At 38.6% G+C, this 23,953-nt stretch overlaps 2 protein-coding genes and 1 non-coding gene across 3 annotated transcripts in view; 2 read left to right on the forward strand and 1 right to left on the reverse strand.

Moving 5' to 3' along the window:
- TMEM67 (transmembrane protein 67) overlaps nucleotides 1-3,081 on the reverse strand; it is a 48,507-nt gene extending 45,426 nt beyond the window's left edge. Inside the window, exons 1-2 of the mRNA XM_069466225.1 lie at nucleotides 2,859-3,081; nucleotides 1,143-1,231 (exon numbers count right to left, since the gene is read on the reverse strand). Coding sequence (XP_069322326.1) covers nucleotides 1,143-1,231; nucleotides 2,859-3,081 — 312 coding nt within the window. The remainder of the gene's footprint in view (nucleotides 1-1,142; nucleotides 1,232-2,858) is intronic.
- Nucleotides 3,082-9,095: 6,014 nt separating this feature from the next.
- On the forward strand, nucleotides 9,096-9,234 carry LOC138382024 (U4 spliceosomal RNA). The gene has a single exon (XR_011233206.1). It is a non-coding gene; the product is annotated as a U4 spliceosomal RNA (small nuclear RNA).
- A 5,918-nt stretch (nucleotides 9,235-15,152) lies between these two features.
- On the forward strand, nucleotides 15,153-20,021 carry RBM12B (RNA binding motif protein 12B). Its single transcript, XM_069466226.1, has 3 exons — nucleotides 15,153-15,213; nucleotides 16,361-16,409; nucleotides 17,004-20,021. Exon 3 carries the CDS (start codon nucleotides 17,032-17,034, stop codon nucleotides 20,011-20,013), a length of 2,982 nt encoding a protein of 993 aa, XP_069322327.1. The 5' UTR covers nucleotides 15,153-15,213; nucleotides 16,361-16,409; nucleotides 17,004-17,031; the 3' UTR covers nucleotides 20,014-20,021.
- Nucleotides 20,022-23,953: the final 3,932 nt, after the last annotated feature.

The following is a 23,953-nucleotide window of genomic DNA, read 5'->3' on the forward strand; positions in this document are numbered from 1 at the left end:
GACTGGGCATAGAGTGGCTCGGGCCTGTAATCCTAGCACTCTGGGGGGCCAAGGTGGGAGGATCACTTGAGGCTGGGAGTTCAAGACCAGCATGAGCAACATAGGAGACACCATCTCTACAAAAAAAAGAAAAATTAGCCAGGAGTGGTAGCCCATGCCTGTAGTTCCAGCTACTTAGGAGGCTGAGGCAGAAGGATTGCTTGAGCCCAGGAGTTTGAGGTTGCAGTGAGCTATGATGATGCCACTACTCTCTAGCCAGGGCAACTAAGTGAGACCCTGTCTCAAAAATAAATAAAAATTACAATTGCTCAAGCAATGTCACTGAAAAATAATCTACTCTGGTACAATTTTTACTAGCAGCTTTTTATCATCAGTAATTCAGCTAGGACCAATATTTGCAAAAATATAAAATAAATATCAAAATCTACAGATTTACAAGTAATACAAGTAGCTGTAAATCAGATAAACTGATAACTTTACATTAAAAACCCAGAATTTATTTTTATTAATACGACAATGGGAAGAAACATTACTGTAAAAGTCAGAACTGTCACTCAGTGACTCCTATCTAAAATGTTTGGAAAATGTATTTCTGTTAATTGAGAATTATCATATGTAGAAGGTATTAAATCAATAATTTTCCAAAAAGTATGATACAATGAAATGAGTAACAAAACAGCAACAGACATTACTTAACCTTTTTATTTATATAATTATCATATCTTAGACATCATTATGAACATCAATCATCATACAAAACTGCTGCCACAGTAGGTACAAGACACTGAACTCAATTTGTACCAGTAAAAGGATATACACACCCCAAATTGCACTAAAAAAAAAGCATTTTTCATCTAATTTTCTTTATAACTGAGTTACTCTATGAGGAAAAACAAAAACACAAATTTTCAGTGTTGTGGTTTTTCAGATTTCAGATTTAAAAAGAAATACATTTGTGTGTTTTCAAAGTTTTGCATACAATTTCATTGATCTCCCAAAATTTACTCTAATAAAAATAAAGTTAGGTTAATAATTTTAAAGTTTGTGGGAATGTATTAGAGTAAACATTACATTGCAGTTTGAACAATAAAAACATTTATTACTTTTTATAGTAAAGTTATTTTTTTAAAAATTCTCCATACCCTGTCTTCTGGGCACTTTTTACAAATAATGGCAGGGCTTCCATTACTGGAGATCATCTGAAATCCTGGCAGACATATACATGAAGTTCCTAAAAAAAAAAAAAGGAAAGCCAATTTTATCCTTGGTAAATAAAAATAAAACTCCAAGATAAGAAAACTTTTTTTAAATAATTCTGGTGATTTTGAGAAGCAGCGTAGGGGTTAAGAGCAAAACTCTGGAACCAGTACTGCCTGGGTTCAAATACAGCAACATACTCCTTGGGTTCCAATCTTAGTTCTCCTACTTGGCAGTGTGACCTTGAGCAAGTTACTAAACTTTGCTCCCTGACTTCCTCTACAGTAAAATGGAGAAAGTAACAGTACCTATTCTTACACTGTTATTATGAGTATGAAATTAGTTATTATATGTAAAGTTCTTAGGGGAGTGTCTGGCACACAGCTGGCATTGTGTTGCTACCATTTTAAGAGCAAGCATAACTAAACTATTAAACTATTGAACTATTAAACTATTTAACTGTGGGAAATTTTACATTTCTGTCACTAAACAATATACATATAATTCAATGAATTCACTTTGTCATAATCTTACTAGGAAAGTTACTATCATTCAGATAAGTCACTGTTTCCCTTTGTTTGGACAGATAGTAAACACTGTAAGACAATCACTATTCAACTTGCTAGGGAGGTAAGGACAGCATTCTCTAAAGAGCTATTAAATGGAAATAGCACCCACAGGCGTCTACATGGTACAATGCATGTAATATCTGGATTCATAATTATGGAACTAATACCTTACATTTTACAGTGTGAAATGCTTTCTCATTCATGCTTCCTTACCTGCACAGACTGATCTGTCCTGTTCTGATCACTTAAATGAGCATATATCAAATCTGATGATGGCAGAAAGTTAATAACATGGGTGATCAAATAGAGATGGAAAACATTTTAGACTTTAAATACGGGAAAACACTTATTCTGAGCAGTTTCAGTGAGAACTAGGACCACATGATGGACGTTTTGGGGGGAAAATTAAGCTTATTCTTAGGAGACTTTAAGAGCAATTAGTAATATTCAACAATAAAGGGAATAAGTCCTAAGGAAACATATAATATTGGAAACATAATGTATAGAGAAAATAGGTCAACACTGAGGGCAAAAGATACACGAATTCTTGAAAGTCCCCAATTTAAGTAGCACATAAGACATGGCAACCTCATCTGGGCTTCAATTTCCTTATTGTAAAATGAGAAGACTGAACCTGATCATGATTAAGGTTCTTTCCAGCTTTAAATTTCTGGCATTCGAAAAGCAATATAAAGGGCTAACAAAGTTTACAGGTGCTAATTTGCTTTTCCTCCCTAATCTTTCCTGTCACTTGTTCCTCTTTACCTCAGATTACTTCTCAACTATTTCTTTTCTATCTTCCGTAGACGGCTTTACAGGTACCTCCCTAACCATCCCACGTCCCCAGGGGGAGCACAGAACTGGCGCCGAGAAATTAATTACTGGCGATGGCTCACAGGACAGCGGACTCAGGGTCCCCAACTTCATTAGTGTGCAAACTGCAATCCTCCAAGGAAACACTTTTCTCAGGCGTCAGCAGTTAACTTTTCTGAAACATTCCTCCCGCAGACAGAAAGGTTTTCAACGATCCCAGGGACTGGGGGCAGACCAAGGCGGGAGTGTTACTTTTGCCAGGGCCCACCTCAGTCTCACCTCGGGCATCCTGCCTCTGGTTGGCTCCACACGGGACACAGGAGAGCACAGAGATATCGAAGTAGTGGTTGGGGTTGCACTTCTCCGGCTGCTGGAAAGGGAAGGAGAAAGTCTGGGCCTGTGAGACGCGAGAAAAGAACAACAGGAATAACGCAATCACAGCCCCACCGGATAAAATGGACCAAACCGCCATTGCCATCTGAGTCCTACCGCGCGTCGCCATGGTACCGACGCTGGCGGCCGCACTGATTGTAGTGCCCCATCAGCCTCTGCGGCGACTCCGCTGAGCTGATTGGGCAATCCAAGCCTCAGTTCCGGAAGTCACCGCCTGTGCTGCTTTGTTGCTAGGTTACCTAAACCCGCGGGAAGCTGGTGGGGCCAGGAAAGGATGGATTACTGGCAGGCCAACTCTGAAGCCTGGGGGCAATTTAAAACTTGTGCAGATGCTCCTGGATTTACAGTAGGGCTGCCTCCGGAAAAGCCCACCGTAAATTGAAAATACCGTTAAGTCGAAAACTCTGGGACTCCATCCTTTAGTGAGAAGTGAAATCAATTTACGGGGTCGGGAGATAGAATACTGCCGCAAAGAAATTATCGAATTGTATCACATAAATTAACAGTAAGTATTATTTTACGAAACTGCTGAATGATATTTAAATCAGAATTTATCCACACTAGGTAATTGTCACCTTAAAGGAGACATGGGGAAGGGCAGGATGGCCCAGGCCTGTAATCCCAGCACATTGGGAGGCTGAGCTGGGAGGATCGCTTGAGCCCAGGAGTTTGGGGTTGCAGTGAGATATCATGCCATTGCACTCTACCCTAAGCAACAGAGCAAGACCTTATCTCAAGAAAAAGAAAAAAAAAGAGAGAGAGACATGTATTTTAAGAATTTAGGCCGGGCGCGGTGGCTCACGCCTGTAATCCTAGCACTCTGGGACCAGCCTGAGCAAGAGCGAGACCCCATCTCTACTAAAAAATAGAAAGAAATTATATGGACAGCTAAAAATATATATAGAAAAAATTAGCTGGGCATGGTGGCGCATGCCTGTAGTCCCAGCTACTTGGGAGGCTGAGACAGGAGGATCCTTTGAGCTCAGGAGTTTGAGGTTGCTGTGAGCTAGGCTGACGCCACGGCACTCACTGTAGCCTGGGCAACAGAGTGAGATTCTGTCTCAAAAAAAAAAAAAAAGAATTTAAACAATTTATAAAACACACACATTGATTTAAAATATGCAATGCTGGAGGTTTACTATGGCTCAGGAACTTAAAAAAAAAAAAAAAAAAAGATTTCCTGCCAGGCCTGTTTTTCCTACTTTTGTTGTTTTGAGCATACGAAATCATGTATATGAAAAAATGAGATCATCTTTACACCACCTGTGAATAAAGAAGGAGCCTAGTTTTTTTTAATCAAATTTACACATACTCAAATGTTGTCTGTCAGCATATGTACCCCACATATATATATATAAAAATATATACACTATGAAATATTAGCCACACAGATGGACCTGGAGGCCATTATCTTCTTAAGTGAACTAACTCAGAGATAGTCAAATACTGCATTTTCTCACTTATAAAATGAGATATAAATAATGTATACACATGGACATAGAGAGTCCTCTCCTTTTCCCCTTCCAAAAAAAAAAAAAAAAAAAAAACCCAGCATAGAATAATAGATACTGGGAGGGTGAGAGGCTGGGAAGAGGGTGTGGGATGAAAAATTATTTAATGGATACAATGTATACTATTGGGGTGATGGTTACACTAAAAGCCCAGACTTCACCACTATGCACTATATTCATATAACAAAACTACACTTGTACCCCCTAAATCTATACAAATTTTTTTAAAAGAAAAAAGAAAAAACTAAGTAGGTACCATTGGAAACTGTTAGCCCTCAAAACATTTTGAAATTACTTTCACCCTACCGGTTCATGAGTCATAAAAGAAAAACTTATTTCTTAATATTTAAATTTTCTGGGGGTTTTTGCATTTTTTTTCATTGTTGTATTTTATCTCTCCCCTTCCCTCCAATAAAGTCACCTGGCTAATTTTTAAGCCACCTTATTCATTAGTAACTTGTGATGACTTTGGCTTTCTCAAAAAAATTTTTTTATAATAAAAATTGATTTTTCACCATGAAGAAATATATAGATAGATATACATATATATTACATATTTTCAATGCATGTGGAAAATACATCTAAGGAAGTTATATAACTTTAACTATTAGCCACCATTAGGCCTAGTTTTTCTCCTGTGACTGTCCCCAAAAGACTGGCATTCACCCTATCACTAGTATCTATGACACAGGGTATCTGTTCTGAAAGCTGTTCCTTAAAGATGAATTTTTAAAAATGTTTTCGTTTAATTGCTATGTTGTTGGAACACATAATTTGAAGTGGAAATCACTTATCTCAATACATTTTTCAAAAAAATATGTGACCATATAAATGTTAATGGGGACACAAAAAGAGTATGGTTAGAATAGTTGGGATTAATCTGCAAAAGCTTCCTATGGATGAGTTTTAGCTCTAGTCTTCCTTGATGAAGTGCATATTGTTATATGCTCTGTCGATGGGATTAGGGCAATAATATTTACTTATTGCATACTATTTAATTAAAGCAATAAAGGCTCCCATTCATGATGGTCTTCTTTGTGTCCCACACTCTGTACTGTGCTAAGCACTTGACAGCAGTAATCTTAATGCTCCATGACAACCTTTTAGGGAGTACAATCCCCATTTTATAAAAATGGAAACTGAGGATTGAAAAAGTTAAGGTATAGAAGTGATGAAACTAGAATTTATCTTCATCTGGCCAACTCCAAAACTAGTTATGTTTTCACTGTATTAAATGGCTTCTTTGTGGAATAGATATAGAAAAATTTTGGTATATTTTACATGTGGGACAAATCTATTATCTTTAGATAGAAAGGTAATACTGCCATTATAGACCACAGGCAGTGGAATTATGATTGTCTAAGACCTTTGGACACTATACCTAACAAAACTGCCCTCAAGAGCTAGAGAAATTATCTGTAGCAGCATGACTTGAAATAGACAGTTAAATTTGAGATAACTGTAAATACTGTGTGTGCATCTGTGTAAACTGCCTACAAACACAGCAGAAAAGAATGCTAGCTAAAACTATTGAGTATCAATTGGGACTGTATCATTAAAGGTATTTTGCTGCATGTAATAGAAGACCAGGTAGTTTAGGCCAGTTCATAAAGACTTAAACAAAAACAAACAAAAGTCTGGAGCTGTTCAATGATGTCAGATAATTCTTGTGGTTCTTCCCTCTTAGCTGCAGTGTTACTGCCATATACCAGACATAAACAATCAAATGTAAGGCAGACAGAAAGAAAGGAGCTGACTGAACCAGAGCTGTTTCCTCTTCAATCAGGAAAGAAAATGTTTTCTCTATGCCACATATCATGCTAAACTCCTTACATGCATTATTTCAACCTTTAAAATAACCCTATGAGAAGGTAATACAATTGTCACCATTTATCAGGCTTAGAGACATGCCCAATATTACCCAGTTCAGATATGAAAGAGTTATATATGAAAGAGTATGAGACTAGGAGAATATGCTTTAATGAAATTTAGGAAGAAGTATATCAAAGAAAATAAGAGAATAATGGATTGAAAGAGGATAGCAAATGCTTTTTTTAAAGACAGGATCTCACTCTGTCACCCAGGCTGGAGTGGCCCAATCATAGCTCACTGCAGCCTCAAACTACTGGGCTCAGGCGATCCTCCTGCCTCAGCCTCCAGAGTAGTTGGGCACACAGGCAAGTGCCACCACATCCAGCTATTGTTTAACTTTTTGTAGGGATGGAGGAGTCTTGCTGTGTTGCCCAAGTTGGTCTCAAACTCCTGGCCTCAAGTGATCCTCCCACTTTGGCCTCCCAAAGTGCTTGGATTACAGGTGTGAGCTACCAAGCCTGGCAGCAAATGTTTATTGAACACCTAGTATGAGATAGGCATTGCACCATGCCTTACTTTCATTATCAGAATTGATTCAACAACCTTATGATATATGTACTGTTACCATCATCTCTTTTTTTTTTATAGATGATTAAATAGAGGCACAAAGATTTTTTTAAAAAAAAATTTGCCTAAATGCACAGCTTGCAATTGGCAGAAACAAACTTTGAATTAAGCAGCCCATTGCTTTAGGGGTTGCTAAATCACAATGCTATGCCTCCTAACAGTGTAAATCCTGCAAAAAGGCAAGGAGGGTGAGGATGGAGAAAAGGTCTTTGAATTGGGAATCAGATGATCATTAGTTACCTTTTAGAGTGCAATGGTAGAAGTAGAAGCAAGCCATAGAGCAGCAGTAGTAAGATAGCACAGACATGATATATAGAGTATTTTGAGAAACCTGGCATTGAAAGGAAGGATTGAACTAAGAGAGTTTAATGTTTTTTTTTTTTTAAGGATAAGAGGAATATGTCTATAAGTGGAGATGGGGAGAATCAGTAGAGGAGAGACTCAAAATAAAGAAAGAAATAGTTGATTTTCTCTTGAGCAGGAAGAGGTCAAGGACTGGGATGGAAGGACTGGGAAGAGGGTCATATTAGGCGAAGAGAGTCATTCTTTCCCAAAATTTGGAAGAAAAGAAGAGAGATGAGTGAAGCCACAAGAAACCCCAGGGTAGGGAACAGAGAAGTCAAGGAAGTTCACTTTTCTGAGTAAAGAACATGGGTAAGAGTAGAAAATATTTCACAAAGACTGAGTGGGTAATTGAAAGGGAAATCATTTCCAGATGAAAATTGGCAGCAAGTCTATATCTTGCTTGCAAGACTAAATCATGCTGAAGTGGTAACAGATAGAGGACGGGTTAGGGAAGTCCTGGGGTAGAGGTGGACAGTTTATGGAGAAGATGAGGTAGTTTGGTTATGTTGAACATGAGTTGCCTACTCAGGTAGAGAGGTGTAGCAGAAATGTATGTGGAGGTCTAGTGCTTGATGAAGAGGTTGGAAACAGAAATGAGAGGCATCTGTGGGTGTTCCAAAGGCCATTGTATTTTGAATCTCCAAACTGAGTTAAGACAGAAATAATCACCAGGAAAAAGAGTCTAGGTGAGAAGTCAGAAAGTAGCTCATCCTTGGCAGGGAGTTCAGATCATTTTTCAAACATTTATTGAGCACTTCTATAAGATAGACATTTGTCAGGGACAAGGGCTATGTTTGGTGCTTTCCCTCAAGGGCCTCACAATCTAATAGAGGAGCAGATATATTAATAGAAACAAATCATTCAGATGTGTTGAGATACTCTAATTGAGGCCTCAGAACTGGAAGATCAGTGAAGAAGTCACAGAGAAGGAGATATTGTAGGACAGGACAGCCAGAGGGACCAGCAGGAACAGACACAGAGGCACAAGAGGGCAGGCACACTAGGGAGTGACATGTACTTCAGTGTCCCTGAGGTTGGATATATATGGTCAGTGACAGGAGATAAGGTTGGGAAGGTAGGAAGGAACAAAAGTGGAGGCTTTTTTGAGGGCTATATTCGCCTACCATTATTTCAAACTTGTTAAGATTTCAAGCTAGGGAATAACATGACCAGATTTGCATTTTACAATATATCCTGGAGAAGTATATGGAAACTTCTAGAGGTAGACACCACTTGGGAGGCTAAAGTAGAAATCTAGGGTCTAAATTAGGGCAATGGAGGACGGAAGAAGCAGGAGAGTGTAACCTAAAACTAAAATCCTAAGCCCCCCAGCTGACTGAACGGACCTCCTTTTGGCCAACGGGACCCCAGAAAAACCCTAAAACTGAGTTCCTGGCCATAAAGGGAAGGGAAGTCAGGTACACCTCAATATACCCTCTCCCTTTTGGTGTTTAGACTAATTACAAACAAGACCTAAAGCCATGCAAGGCAAAGGTTAAGTCACACCTGCAGGCCATCAATTTGTTTAACTTTGAGTTGGCATGTTGTGGATTGCTCTCTGATTAGCAGACCCCCTTAACTCCTTTCCACTGACTCCAAGTCTTTAGATAGCACTTTATTTCTTGAACCAATTACACATCAAAGAATCTCTGAACTCATAACCTGTAAGCCCTCCCTTCTCATTTTTCTTAATTTTACAGTGATATGTCTTGGGGTGTTTCAGTGTCACCTTTTGTGTTGAGCACTTGTTGGACCTTTGCAATCTAGGAACTCATATCCTTTAACACTAAGGAATATTGTCTTTAATTGTTCTTTTGAAGATTTTCTCAGCTTTGTGCAGTGGCAGTATTGTAGCCACTGAGGTTTATCTGAGGCACAATTATTGCTAATCGAAAACTTTTCCAAATACCCAGCCATGATGACTTGCAATATAGTAGGCATTGGCAACTTTTGATAGTCTACATAGACTGAATTAAAAAAAAAATTTTTTTCTCTCCATTTTTCCTGTTCTCTCTTTTTGGATACCCTGGATACTTTTCAGATACCTGGCCTCCTGGACTATTCCTTTCATTTTCTTTCTCTCTCTTTCTTTTTGCCCCTTTCCTATCTAATTTTCTTACATTATCTTTTCCTTTTTCATTCTATTTTATTTTTCTCTACTTTCTGGAAGATTTCCTAAGCTTTATCTATCACATATTCCATTGAAGTTTTCATTTCTATTATAAATTTAGTTTCTGAGAGCCCTTGTTTTCTGACTGTATCTTAATTATAGCATAATCATATTTTTTCATGTATGCAATATTTTATTTAAGGACATTACTGACAGTGTTTTAACGTTTTCTTCTCCTGCATAATCCCTGTTTCTTCATAGGTACGTTTTGTGTTAAGGGCTTTTCTCCTAAATCTGATGACCCTTTGCTACTCACACACATACAAAAGTGGGGAATGCTGACAAGCTAATTAGGAGCTCTCCAAAGATAGTCAGGGCTTGCTGACTGGGCTACAGTATGTAGGGTCATCTGCCTGAGCTGTTTCATAGGAGAATCCCTCATTCTTCCCACCCCCACTCCCTGCCCCATCATGCTGATCAAATTCCCCAGAAAGATTCTTCTCCCTGGAGATTTTAAGCCTGGCTGCAGATTTAGTAGGGAAAGAGGGTGTGAGTTTCATCATTCACATCATGCCCTTCTTTTATACATAGAACCCCTGATTGAATTGTATCCATCGTCGCCTAGTCATACTCTCTCCAGAGACTAAACCTTCAATCTTCTGTTGGAGTTGGGGAGAGATAGGTTTCTAGGTACCAGCAGGAAAGAGGAGATGTACATCTTAAGTGCTTTATTAATTGATGTTCAACCAATTCTCCTTTCACTCTCCCTCCCCAACAGAAGGTATCAATGCCTCCTAAGCCTTTGAGGACTTCTTTGTTGTGTATCATGTTGCTTCTTAGCTTTTCCCACTGTCAATTTAGCATAAAGCCCTCCTAGATTCACAGAAGAAATGATCACCTGTCCATCTGCTTCCTGTTTGCAAAGTTTTATTGCTGCTGCCTCCTACTCTATTCTCTTTATTCAGTTTTTGCCTTAGTTTCTTTACTGTTATTTTGTTAGGCTTTCTGGAAGAAATAGAAACAAATACTTTTGCTTAAACAGTTACTTTCAACTGGAAGCCAAAACAACTTGTTAACCTATCTTCACGGACACACTCTTGCCATCCTCTAATCCATTCTCCAAACCACAGCTGGAGTAATCTTTTGAAATACAAGTCTAATATGTCACCTCTCTGCTTAAAAGAGTTCGTTGGTTTTTCAGTGGAAAGTTCAAAATCTTTAACATGAACCATAACCCTCATCATGGTCTGACTTCTTCCTGCAGCCTAGCATTGTCCTGTGTACTGGTCTTCTTTCCCTTCTCTGAATGCTGCCAAGTCCTTGCACTTCTCTGCCTGGATCATTCCTTCCCCACCATCCCCTTCCCAGCAATTTCCTTTTACCTTGTTAACTCCTCCTTTCTTTGCAACTCATTCATTTCTTCCTTAAGGAACATCTCCTGCCCTTGACCAGCCTAGGCCCTCCTATGAAATACTTTCACAGCAACATGTACTTCTTTTTTATAGTGCTTCTCCCTGTGGTAAATGTACATTTAGTTGGGTAATTCTTTCATTAGTGTTTCTTCCCCCTCCTGGACTGCAAGCTTCCTGAGAGCAAGGACAATGTGTATTTTTGTTCACTACTGTCTCCTCAGCCGTGGCATTGGGCCTGGCACATTATAAGCATTTAAGACATCTGTTGCAATGGAAAAAAATAAATCCAAATTTGCCTAATTCCTTTCAATCCCTTAGTTTATTGCCAACTTCCAAACTCTAAGGAAAGCTCAATGCTTTCTCTTCTCATGTTATCATTGGGAAGAGGGCAGAGAGCCAATGTGGGTTAGGGTCAGGACTGTGAGGCTTCTGGCCATAGTCCTAAGGGACAGAATTTTTTTGTGTCCATATGACATGGTCTGCGGACTCACATATTTTGGTTTTCTCCTTAGATTGTCTCTCTTTAGAGTTTGTCTTTAGATTCTTAGGTACTTCTTCCTTTTGTTTTATATTAATATACCTGGGATTACGTGGAATTTCAGGGAAAGGAAGCCTAAGCAGAAAGAGGCATCCAGTTTCACATGTGGTCTCGCCCCATTCACTAGAAATGAGTTCTACTGAAGAGTAGCGACCCAAAGCTTCAGCAGTAAAGCACAGTATCCTTTCTACATGCCTCCTTTGCTAACCTATAGCATTGATAGAGTGTCAAGATCCCAGTCTCTGTAATCTTTCCATCCTGGAGACAAGACTCACATTTACCTCAGGCAAGAAATTATTTAGGATGGAACTTGCGGGGTCCTGTTCAATTCTTATTTACCACACATCATTGGTTGACTCTGTTAAGTCTCTGGAACCTGACTTCCATCACATACAACTGACCAAGCTCCTTAATTTAATCAGTAGTGTCCAAATTCTGCTTCAGTGATCCCTAGGAATTTTGTAGTGGTATCTCTGAGGACCACGGCAGAGGACAAGTTGGCAGGGAGCATGAGGTCCACCAGAGCAACATGTAAGATTTCATGTTACATGCCTTTCTTGGTGCTTTACAATGTGCCTCACTTAGTGATATATATGTGTATATATGTGTGTGTGTGTATATATATATATATATATATATGGTCATTTTATCTACACAACAATCCTACTATTGTCATCTTCATTGGACAGATTAAGAAATCGAGGCATGGGCCCCAAGTGGTGGCTCACACCTGTAATCCTAACATTCTGAGAGACCAAGGGGGAGGATTGCTTGAGGTCAGGATTTCAAGACCAGCCTGAGCAAGAGCGAGACCCGCGTCTCTGCTAAAAAATAGAAAATAGTAGTTGGCTTTGGTGGCATGTATCTAGTCCCAGCTACTCAGGAGGCTGAGGCAGGAGGATGGCTTGAGCCCAGGAGTTTGAGGCTGCAATGAGCTCTGATGATGCCACTGCACTCTAGCCTGGGTGAGAGACCCTGTCTCCAAAATAAATAAATAAATAAATAAATAAAATAAATAAATAAAAAAATAAACAATAAATAAAAAAATAAAAAATAAATAAATTGAGACACAGAAAGATTCAGCAACTAAAGTGACATAGCTAATAAGTGCCAGAGTTAGGCTTGGAATTATGATACGAATATTATAATTCTAGGCCAGCCTTCTTGATTTCTAAGTTATACCAGAATTTACTGTGTGCTAGGGACTGTGCTAAGTGTTTTATAAGCATCATTTATTTTTCATAACTGCCCTATATGGTGGCTACTATTATTTTCACTGACATTTCTATGGCCTTTTATAGTTTACAAGAGCCTTTCAGAAGATGCTTTACGTCGCACACTAACTGAAACACTTAAGAGACAAATCGCCAACTTTTCTCCGCATCTGCATCTGTTTCCTTAACTCCCGGAAATCTCGAACGTTTGCCGGTGTACATCGGCAAGTATCTAGTGAAGATTCACTTTACGACAACCGGTTGAGCCCTAACTTTGCCTCCAGCTTTCGCCTGTTCCAGGGCGAGGTTCTCGCGTCGGTTAGGGCCTGGGCATGCGCGGAAGCTCACCAAACGCGGGACACCGCCTCCCTTCCCCTAACATGGGAAGCGAGGTAGCGGCAGGGCGCGTGCGCAAGCGCGGCCGAGGCGCCGGGGCGGTGGGTTACGCCTGGAGAGCGCATGGGCAGACAAACTGTACGTCCGTTTGTCCGGACTGGAGGGGCGAGTGGGCGCCATTTTCTTCTAGGCTCACTGAGGGCTGTACCTGTTCTGGGGAGGTTGCTGCGACGAGGAGCGCCCCCAGCCCCCGGTCTTGTGTGTCCGACTCGGCAGCAGTGGTGTGTGTTTATTGCCAAGTGCGAAGCAGTTTCCCTTGGGGCGTCGGGGCTGGGGAGGGGTTTGCGACCAAGCCGGAAGAACAGGGAAAGGCGGGGCCGGCGGCCGCGCCAGGATCTAGCGTAGCTTCTGCCGTTAGGGCACCCTCTTTTCTTGCTAAACACCGACTCTCCCTCTCCCGTCAGCTTCCATGTGGTGGTGTGTATGCGCTTCACAGCGATCTTGAGAGTGAAGATCTCGAAGGATTTCATAGGTATTTTTTCTTTGCTGTGTCATCGTAGTCATTGGTGGTAGATAAATGCTGAAGGCCCAGCTCGTTAGGTTTGAGAAGGGCAAGTGTTGCAGTTAGATTTGGGGGCAGTTCACCCTCTGGCGAGTTAGGGTGGAATGTTTGCCCTTGGGACGGCATAACGGAAAGGCACGGAGGTTGGGCGGTCCAGGTTAATTTGAAGGCTGATTTTGGCTGAAGGTCTGGCGACAGCATCGGATCCCACGTAGCAACTTTGGCCTGGCGCGAAAGAAGGAAGCTCTGACCCCTGGGAGTGTGGACAAAGGCTTTGGGCTGTAGAATCGATGCCTTCGGATGATTCCGTTTGAGGATGATGGATGTTGTGGGAACCCCTGTGCCGCGTGGATTCATCTTCATTTACAGTTCCTCTTAAGCTCTGTGTGGTCATACTTTTGGTTTTTATTTTAACCGTCTACATTATAAAAGGCAGATCATCGTGAAGAATAATTGTGGACTGGGGCAGACTATTTTCTGCAGGGGAAACTCACATTCAGAATCTGAAATGCTACATCATAACTGGGTTTTAAGAAATTAGTCGCAAAGAGTAAAAGAGCTTTCCCTCACTGTGTCTGTAAAATGACTTTTTATTCGCTAGTTAAAAATTAAATGGATCTTTGATGATACCTATTTAAATTCAGCCTCCCTTCTGTTTCCCATTCCTTGTCCCTCTCAGTCTTGATTAGAAGATGCAGTTTTCATATTTTTTAGTTATAATGGTAATTAAGTGGGATGAATCGCTGGATAAAATCAGCAAAGTTATTTAAAATGCACTTTTAATTTCAGTGACTTACTCTTAAATGAGCTTTTAGGGATCCGCTTTCTTTTCATTGAAGTCTAACAGAATCCTGTGTCTTTAAATGAACACAAAGTCACAAAAATACTTTTTGTATTCATTTCTAGAAAAAATTTAAGTGCAAAGTACTTTAAGGTAATTTGTATATTTTGCTTTTTGCATAATTTAATGTGTTAAGAATATAATTTCTGGGGAATTTGCTTAATTAAATAGTATATTGGAACCACAGGACAAATGCTTATTTGGGGAGCTGGTCTCATATATAGGTAGTCTCCTCAGTGTGGTACTGTAGAAAGAAATGGTACATCATTCTCCTATCTCAAGGGCAGAGAAATTTAAGTGTTAGTTATATCTAACTGTGGCATATTAGAACAAACTTTTAAAATAGTTTGCTTGGATTGGAATTCATGAGATTTGTGTTTATGAAACTACTTAGTTGAAAGATTGTTTTTAAGTCAGGGAAGATAAATTATTAGAGATTTTTTTTTTTGAATTTGACATAATCCTTGAAATGTTTCTTCTTATAAATGAATTTATGTTCTCAGCGTAAATCCTTTTTAAATTTTTAAAAAAGGTTAGGTGAGACAAGGTGATGTGTATCTTCATGCTGTTCTCTAAAATATCTTAAAAGTAGCTAAGCCAGTTTGCATAGGAGGGAGTCTTGGGACTTTAATGTGGATTTACTGTTCCAGAAGCCATATTTACAGTTTTTGTTGAAGTGTTAGTGTGGATATTGGTTTGTGGAAGAAACTAGGCTTATACTCCTTTTTTTTTTTTTTTTGTATTGTGCAGATATTTTAATCATAAACCTCATTAATATTTTTCGGATGCAGAATGTAATTTCTTGATATCTTTGTTAGTTTAGCTTGTAGTTTAAAAAGTTTAATTTATGGACCCTTTTTTAAAGGAAAACAAACCTTGCAGACCTCAGTGAATGTCTTCGGACCCCACTTTGTGGAACAGTAGTACTTAAGTGTAAGTACTGGATTAAAGCAACATATATTTGCACATTAAAAACATGTAAATTATAATTATTAATTTGGCAGGTCTTAAAAACTTATTTGGTAAGACTTCATTAAATCCTGTTAGTTTGGGTATCCCTGAAAGTATCAGATACAAGTTTCCTTATAAAAATACTACATTGAGATTTTTCAGTAGTTAAACTGGTAATCCCAATATTCCAGATTAATGAATTTTTATTATATTTTTACTTTTCTACATTGTCATTTAGGGTTCCTTAATACAGTGCAGGATAGTTGTTTGAAATGGAATAAGGCTGTTGGCATAATAAAATTCTATATGTAAGCATTTTCTGTTTGAGATGGATTTTAATAGTTACTGTTTTAGGAGAATGAGATGAGTAGTACTGAGATTTTTGGTTTTAGGGATATTGTAATAGTTGCCTTAATTATATTGGAGTCATGAGATTTGTTTCCACATTTGGAAGTGTGAGCTATATTTGTAGAACTTTAAATTGTATCCAGTTGGTAGCCATAGGTTTGGATTTATTGCTTTAAAAATTGATTTTTGAATTTTAATTTTGCAGTTTTCTTCATTTATTGTATCATTTTGAATGGTTGTCTTATTTACTTGATTTGATCTTATGTTTTGAAAGGGAGAATAGCAAGAGAATTGGATGGCAAAGTGATTGAAGGTCTTTTTTTTGAATTTTTGTTATTAAATTGACATTGTACTTGTAGAACAGTTTTTTTTTTTTTTTTTTTAAAGTGGATGTAAAAATTCCAGACAGCAAAGTGCATAGACCTTAAGGACAGAATTCAGTGAACCTTGACAAATTTATATATCTGTGTATCCAGCACTATATTCAATATATATAACATTTCCTTCACTGGTTCTACTTCTAATCAAGGAGTAGTTTAATTTTTAGCAAGTGTTTTATTTTGTAATCATTTGCAGATGTTTACTTGGATATCACACCTCCTTTTTGCAGAAGGATGATTAGTTTCCCCTTACAACAAAGAAGACCATTTTGTAATGGCTTCATTATGGTTCCTTATATTGCATCACTTTTGATAGATAATTCTGAAATGGATATCCTAATCTGGCATTAAGATAAATTATAGGGTTCAAGGATTAATTATATTTCATTTTCTTTCCACAGTTAAGTTGCTTTTACAGAATTAACAGGTCTCCAAGAAATTTAAAAAAAGGTAAGATACCTAGAGTTTAAGGTTTTTCACAGAGGCTTAACAAAGAAAACCTATACAATAGAATAGTACTTCTACCCATGGCTTCTTTTCTTTGTGTCTGGCCAGCGATACACTAGTGGTAGGCATTTTATCATCATGAGCAGAAATTGTATACTAACCATAGATGGCTTTTCTAAATATGTAAAATTCATTGTAGTTGGTAAAATATTTTAGTTCACAAAACTCTCCCATGTTTCAGTAGAAGATAATGTTTTTAAATTAGTCTGAAAGTAGTTTGGTCTTGTTGTGAAGCAGCATTTGGCATACTTACAAAGGAAGATTTGATATTTTTGATGTTCTTCATGTATAGGATAGTGATATTTCATATGAAATATGAAATATCAAGGTAGTTGGTTTATTTGTATGTTTAGATGGGAGAAAGTTTATTCTTTGTTTTCTTTAATAATTAGATATGATCAATATTTTTGTGAACTTGTATCTTGTTTTCATTTATAAATGCTGAAGGAAGCAGGAACCAGGTAATTGTTAAGTTTAGTTTGGGCTAAGGTACTTAAAAAATAAGACTTGCTATCATGTGTACCTTTTTGTCTGCAGGTCATTATTGCTGTGGTTTGAGCTCAGCATGGCTGTAGTCATCCGTTTACTTGGGCTTCCTTTTATTGCGGGGCCTGTGGATATTCGTCACTTCTTCACGGGATTGACTATTCCTGATGGAGGAGTGCATATAATTGGAGGGGAAATTGGGGAGGCTTTTATTATTTTTGCAACAGATGAAGATGCAAGACGTGCCATAAGCCGTTCAGGAGGGTTTATCAAGGATTCATCTGTAGAGCTCTTTCTTAGTAGCAAGGCAGAAATGCAGAAGATTATAGAAATGAAAAGAACTGATCGTGTGGGAAGAGGGCGACCAGGATCTGGGGCGTCAGGGGTTGGCAGCCTATCTAATTTTACTGAGGCAATTAAGGAAGAAGCAAGTAATTCTGGATATAGCTCTTCGATTAATCAAGATGCTGGGTTTCATACTAATGGTACAGGACATGGTGATTTAAGGCCAAGAAAGACAAGGCCATCGAAGGCTGAGAATCCTTACTTGTTTCTACGAGGTTTGCCTTACTTAGTAAATGAAGATGACGTACGTGTCTTTTTCTCTGGTTTGTGTGTGGATGGAGTAATTTTCCTAAAACATCACGATGGCCGAAATAATGGTGACGCCATAGTAAAATTTGCTTCATGTATTGATGCTTCAGGAGGTCTTAAATGTCATAGAAGTTTTATGGGTTCAAGATTTATAGAAGTAATGCAAGGATCAGAACAACAGTGGATTGAGTTTGGTGGTAATGCAGTTAAGGAGGATGATGTTCCTATGAGATCTGAAGAACGTTCTCCACCAAGAGGAATTAATGATAGACATTTTCGAAAATGGTCTCATTCAAAATCTCCAAGAAGAACACGTTCTCGTTCCCCTCTTGGATTTTATGTTCACTTAAAAAATCTGTCCCTAAGTATTAATAAAAGAGATTTAAGAAATTTCTTTAGAGATACTGATCTGACTAATGAGCAGATTAGATTTTTGTATAAAGATGAAAGAAGAACAAGATATGCCTTTGTGATGTTCAAGACTCTGAAAGACTATAATACTGCTCTGGGTTTACATAAGACTGTTTTACAATATCGTCCAGTTCATGTTGATCCAGTTTCTAGAAAACAGATGCTGAAGTTCATTGAATGTTATGAAAAGAAGAGACCAGGGTCAGTAGAGAAAGAGAGGCCTGGACACGTTTCACAAAAATACTCTCAAGAAGGCTACTGTGGCCAGAAGCTGTGCATATATATAAGAAATTTTCCATTTGATGTTACAAAAGTTGAAGTGCAGAAGTTCTTTGCAGACTTTTCTCTCGCTGAGAATGACATTTACTTGCTTTATGATGACAAAGGAGTTGGTCTGGGAGAAGCATTGGTGAAATTTAAATCAGAAGAACAGGCTGTGAAAGCCGAACGTTTAAACCGACGAAGATTCTTAGGGACAGAGGTATTATTAAGACTTATATCTGAGGCACAAATGCAGGAGTTTGATGTAAATTTTTCCTTGATGTCCAGTGAGAAAATGCAAGTCCATTCACAGTCATGTGATAGAGATGACCATTCCCATTTATTTGACTCAAAAGATGCACCAGTATACTCAGTTGGCCCTTCTGAAAACTTGAGACATCAGCTAGAGGACTTAAGGCAACTGGATAACTTCAAGCATCCCCAGGGAGATTTCCGACAGCCAGATAGGCGCCCTCCAGAAGACTTCAGGCACTCTTCAGAAGATTTCAGGTTCCCCCCAGAGGACTTCAGGCGCTCCCCAGAGGACTTCAGGCGCCCTCGGAAGGAGCATTTCAGGCGGCCTTCTGAGGAGGACTTCCGCCGCCCTTGGGAAGAGGACTTCAGGCACCCCCCGGAGGATGACTTCAGGCACTCCAGGGAGGAGGACTGGAGGTGGCCTCTTGAGGAGGATTGGAGGCGGCCACTGAAGGAGGATTTCAGGCGGTCCCCCAAGGGGGACTTCAGGCAGCTTCCTGAAGAGGACTTCAGGCAACCCCCCGAGGAAGACTTCAGGTGGCCTCCGGAGGGAGATTTCAGGAGGCCACCGGAGGAGGAATGGAGACGGCTACCCGAGGTGGAGTTGAGGCGGCCACCTGAGGTGGACTTGAGGCGGCCACCTGAGGAAGACTTCCGGAGGCCCTCAGAAGAGGATTTCAGGCATTCCCCTGAGGAAGACTACAGGCATTTGCCCCAGGAGCATTTCAGACGGCCATCCCAGGAGCACTTCCGGCGGCGGCCCCCAGAGTATTTCAGGCGACCACCTCCGGAGCACTTTAGACGGCCGCCCCCGGAGCATTTCAGACGGCCACCCCCGGAGCATTTCAGGCGTCCGCCCCAGGAGCATTTCAGGCGCCCGCCCCAAGAGCATTTCAGGCGTCCACTGCAGGAGCATTTCAGGCGCTCCCGTGAGGAAGAGTTCAGGCACCCGCCAGATGAAGACTTCAGGGGCCCTCCTGATGAAGACTTTAGGCACCCTCCTGATAAGGACTTCAGAAGCCCCCAGGAGGAAGATTTTAGATGCCCTTCTGATGAGGACTTCAGGCAGCTCCCTGAGGAAGACCTTAGGGAAGCTCCAGAGGAGGACCCTAGACTTCCCGACAATTTTAGACCTCCTGGTGAGGATTTTAGGAGCCCACCTGATGATTTTAGAAGTCATCGCCCTTTTGTGAATTTTGGTCGCCCAGAGAGTGGCAAGTTTGATTTTGGAAAGCATAATATGGGAGGTTTTCCTGAGGGGAGATTTATTCCTGATCCCAAATTAAATTGTGGTTCAGGTAGAGTAACTCCTATTAAGATAATGAATCTTCCATTTAAAGCTAATGTTAATGAAATTTTAGACTTTTTCCATGGTTATAGAGTCATACCTGATTCAGTTTCGATACAGTATAATGAGCAAGGATTACCTACAGGGGAAGCCATTGTTGCTATGATAAACTATAATGAAGCTATGGCTGCCATTAAAGATCTAAATGACAGGCCAGTTGGCCCCAGAAAGGTTAAGTTAATTTTGCTCTAGAGAGCATTTCTAAATTCAGAGTTAATCTTCCTCCCACAGTATTGATGCAGTAAAATGCATTTGGTTTTTTTTTAAGTGTTTATTTTTAATTATCTAATGAAAAGAAATACTTTAATTTTGACCTGTGAATAGAACAAATGTAAATAGTAGAATGTGAATCTGGTTTTCTTTTGCTTGCAAATTGCCGTTCATTTTTTCTAATTTGAAATTATATATGCTTTTTTTTATTACCTGACAAGAGAGAACTAATTCCCTGAGTTCATGAATTTTTGTTGATGTCATGGTTAAACCTCAAGACTTACATAAGGTAGAGTTGTATTATTTGGGGAAGATAAATTTTATATTTACTTTTATTTCATTCTGTAGTCTATATCTTTTACTCAAACTGTATAAGGAAATAGTCAGTGACTGTTCAGGTTTGGCATTTTCATTGCTACCTGCCTGCAGAATTAATGCCTTTTTCCTTGTCTGAGATATTACTGTGTTAAGCCTCCTGTTAATTATAAGTAGTTCAAAATGGACAGATTGTCAACTTGAAGTTTACTTATGTAAAAAGCTTAGGTGATTCTTAAGGCTTCCATGTTCATAGCTTTGCAAAGTTTTATAAAAATAAAAAATTTCAACCGAATAGAGCAACTAATTAACTTGTATTTGTATAAAAAGAAAAAAGAATTGCAGGTTGGTATTGTTAAGTTTTTTAACAACTACATTAAACTATAATTATGATGGGAGGGACCAAACATTCTATAATAATAATGTGTAGTGCTGTGTATATTCTGTGGTTTCTTCAACATCTTATCAACAAAATCGATAAGATTAATACAAAATACGGGAAAGACAAAATAGGAATGTAATTATAGGTGCCAGAGGACTCTCAGGCTTTTGCTGGCAAGAATCTGACAGTTGGGTATAGTATTGTTTTTCTAGGAAGAATTTACTGATGATTCATATAACATGCATGAAATATTAGGCTCTCATTTTTTAGCTTCAAAAACGTATCCATTCAAAGACTCTGTAACTAAATAAGACTTGTGAGATTGAATTTTGACTTCCTTGATAGTTAACATTTAGTGTATACATTTTGCAAATAATGAATTTGATTTTTCTATACCCATAATAATATTAATGGCTAACATTTACTGGGCACTTACTATGTGCTAGGCACTATAAGCGCTTTACATGTATAATTTAGGTATACCCCTAAAAAATACAGGGTTTACTATTTACCTCTATTTCACAAATGAGATAATGAAGTTGAAGGTTAAGCAGCTTGCCTAAAGTCACAGTAAATCATGGAGCCAATTTCAACCCAGACCGACCACCGACTCCAGTTCATGCTCTTCATCCTTTTCTGCCTCGCTTTGTTAAATGGTATTTTTAATTTTAGTAAAACTGTGCTAAAGCTATTTTCAAGGGTAAATGATATTTTACCTCTGTTGTTGGCTAAAAAATAGCATTAGAAGATAAAACTATGGTGCTCAAACACCGTTAAGAAAAAACAAAGTGACTTTAAAAGTTTTTATATAACCAGGGTTTCTTTTGGGGTACACTATCTATTGGCTTCTATTTCAAAATTGTTCATTTTATCCAATATGATTTGACTTTGTTGGCCTTTTATAGTTTACAGAAAACATAATTTTCTTTAGTTTTGAGAGATTTTCCACACTGAGTAAATAAGAATAAAACTGAATTTATATATGGTAGTTTAGTCATTTAATAATAGGATATGGCAGAGGTAGAATACTTTGTCAGTACTTAGTTAGTACCTATAAGTATTTTGCATTAATTTTCAGTGATTTAAAGAAATCTAAGAAGTCTACATAAATTTTTGTCTTTAATAGTGAATATCCTGCTTACTAATAGAATGAATAAACTGGTAAATTTGGTTCAAAACACTTCAATATGGCCCTTTAATAAGCTTTTAAATAGCTAGAATGATAAACTGATTGGAATCTCCAAATCTAGCATAATGAACAAAATAGGAAGAAATGATATTTGTAATTGCTCAGAGATGATTGATCAGCCTTCTTGAGCAATATATGGAAGATTTAAAAACACTGCTCAAATACGAAGTAGTACAGCTAAGATGAAGCTTAAAGTGAAAGATCCCTTAATGTGGAATTGCTTCTCAAACTGTGCTGGGGTGATGGTAGTGGTGGATAAGAGGCCAGCTATAGTAAACACAAACTTTGTATTATGATTTTAAAATTAATTGATGTGAATATTTCATTTTATTCCATAACATGTTATGGTTTAATTTTTTTAACTTCATTGTAAAAAATGTATTATAGAAAGCTGGTGTCTACTGGTTGGGAGATGTTTTTGCATATCTCTTTCCAACTCTGCCTTTAGTGATATGTCAGTAACTTAAATTGGCCATGCTAGGAGTATTTGCACCGTAGGAATTGGTAAATGCAGCAGATCAGGGATTCTCTTCCTTTTATCCCTCCCCCTTCTCCAGCCAGTTTACCAGCACGTTACCAATTTCAAACTTAAAAGGGAGTAGTGTACCAAATTCTCGTCTACTCATCATCCAGCTTCAATAATTATCATCTCATAGCCAGTTTTTCTTCTCTCCCATCACCAGCTATACTGGTACATCTAGGCATATATTGGCGTTCTAGTGTGAAACGCACTAGATGTCTTGATGCCATTCTTGTCTAGAAAGTACGTGAAAAATGTAGATCATATCTAGAAAGTTAATCCCGTAATGAAGAGATAGGTAAATATCGTATTAGGAGTGTACCTCTGTCGGTTTACTGAAAACATTGTCTACAGCCTTGGCTCCTGATCCATGTATCACCTATTGAGTAGCTATTGATGCTGTTGCCGCTTATCTTTGCATTAAATACTAGCTATATTGTTTATTGAGATGCATTAGATAACATTTATGAAATATTTATGACCTTATATATGAATATATGTATTAACTATTTTTTAATCCTGATAATCCTATAGGTTGAGTATCCCTAATCTGAAGTTCTGAAGTGCTCCAAAATCCCAAATTTTTGAGTGCCAACATGATGCTCAAAGGAAATGCTTGCTGGAGCATTTTGGATTTCAGATTTTTGGATTAGGGATGATAAACTGGTAAAATGAAAATACTCCAAAATCCAAAAAAATTCAAAATCTGAAATACGTCTGGTCCCAAGCATTTTGGATAAGGGATATTCAACCTGTATTCCGGTTTTGGAGGTAAGAGGTGGAGACTTAAGGCTAAGTAAGGCTGTAAGTCTCTATCTTAATACAATCTGAATTGGTTAGGTTGGTTGCCTGTTTTTTTTTCTTTTTTTTTTTTTTTAAAACTGGGAAGCTAAGAATGGTTTATATATTTTTAAATGTGGGTATGTCATAAATGGCTATGTAAGCACACATCTAATAGCCTTGATTTTTGCCTCTTAGCCCACAAAGGGTAAAAATCTTTACCACCTGGCCCTTTAAGAAGAAACTTGCCAACCTAGTACTGGTCTTAATAATGAAACTTACTTTTTTTTTTTTTTTTTTGAGACAGAGTCTCACTCTGTTACCTGGGCTAGAGTGCCGTGGCATCAGCCTAGCTCACAGCAACCTCAAACTCCTGGGCTCAAGCAATCCTCCTGCCTCAGCCTCCCAAGTAGCTGGGACTACAGGCATGCGCCACCATGCCCGGCTAATTTTTTCTATATATATTTTTAGCTGTCCATATAATTTCTTTCTAATTTTAGTAGAGACGGGGTCTCGCTCTTGCTCAGGCTGGTCTCGAACTTGTGAGCTTGAGCGATCCTCCTGCCTCGGCCTCCCAGAGTGCTAGGATTACAGGCGTGAGCCACCGCGCCCGGCCAATAATGAAACTTACCTTTACATCCTTTTGTTCTTAGGGTATTTCTTTGTGGTAGGCAGAGCATACTTTTCATTCCAGAATTATTTGTTGATTGCTTTATGTATTAACTTTACAGGTAAG

The sequence above is a fragment of the Eulemur rufifrons genome, chromosome 3, assembly GCF_041146395.1.
Source record: "Eulemur rufifrons isolate Redbay chromosome 3, OSU_ERuf_1, whole genome shotgun sequence".
Taxonomy (NCBI): Eukaryota; Metazoa; Chordata; class Mammalia; order Primates; family Lemuridae; genus Eulemur; species Eulemur rufifrons.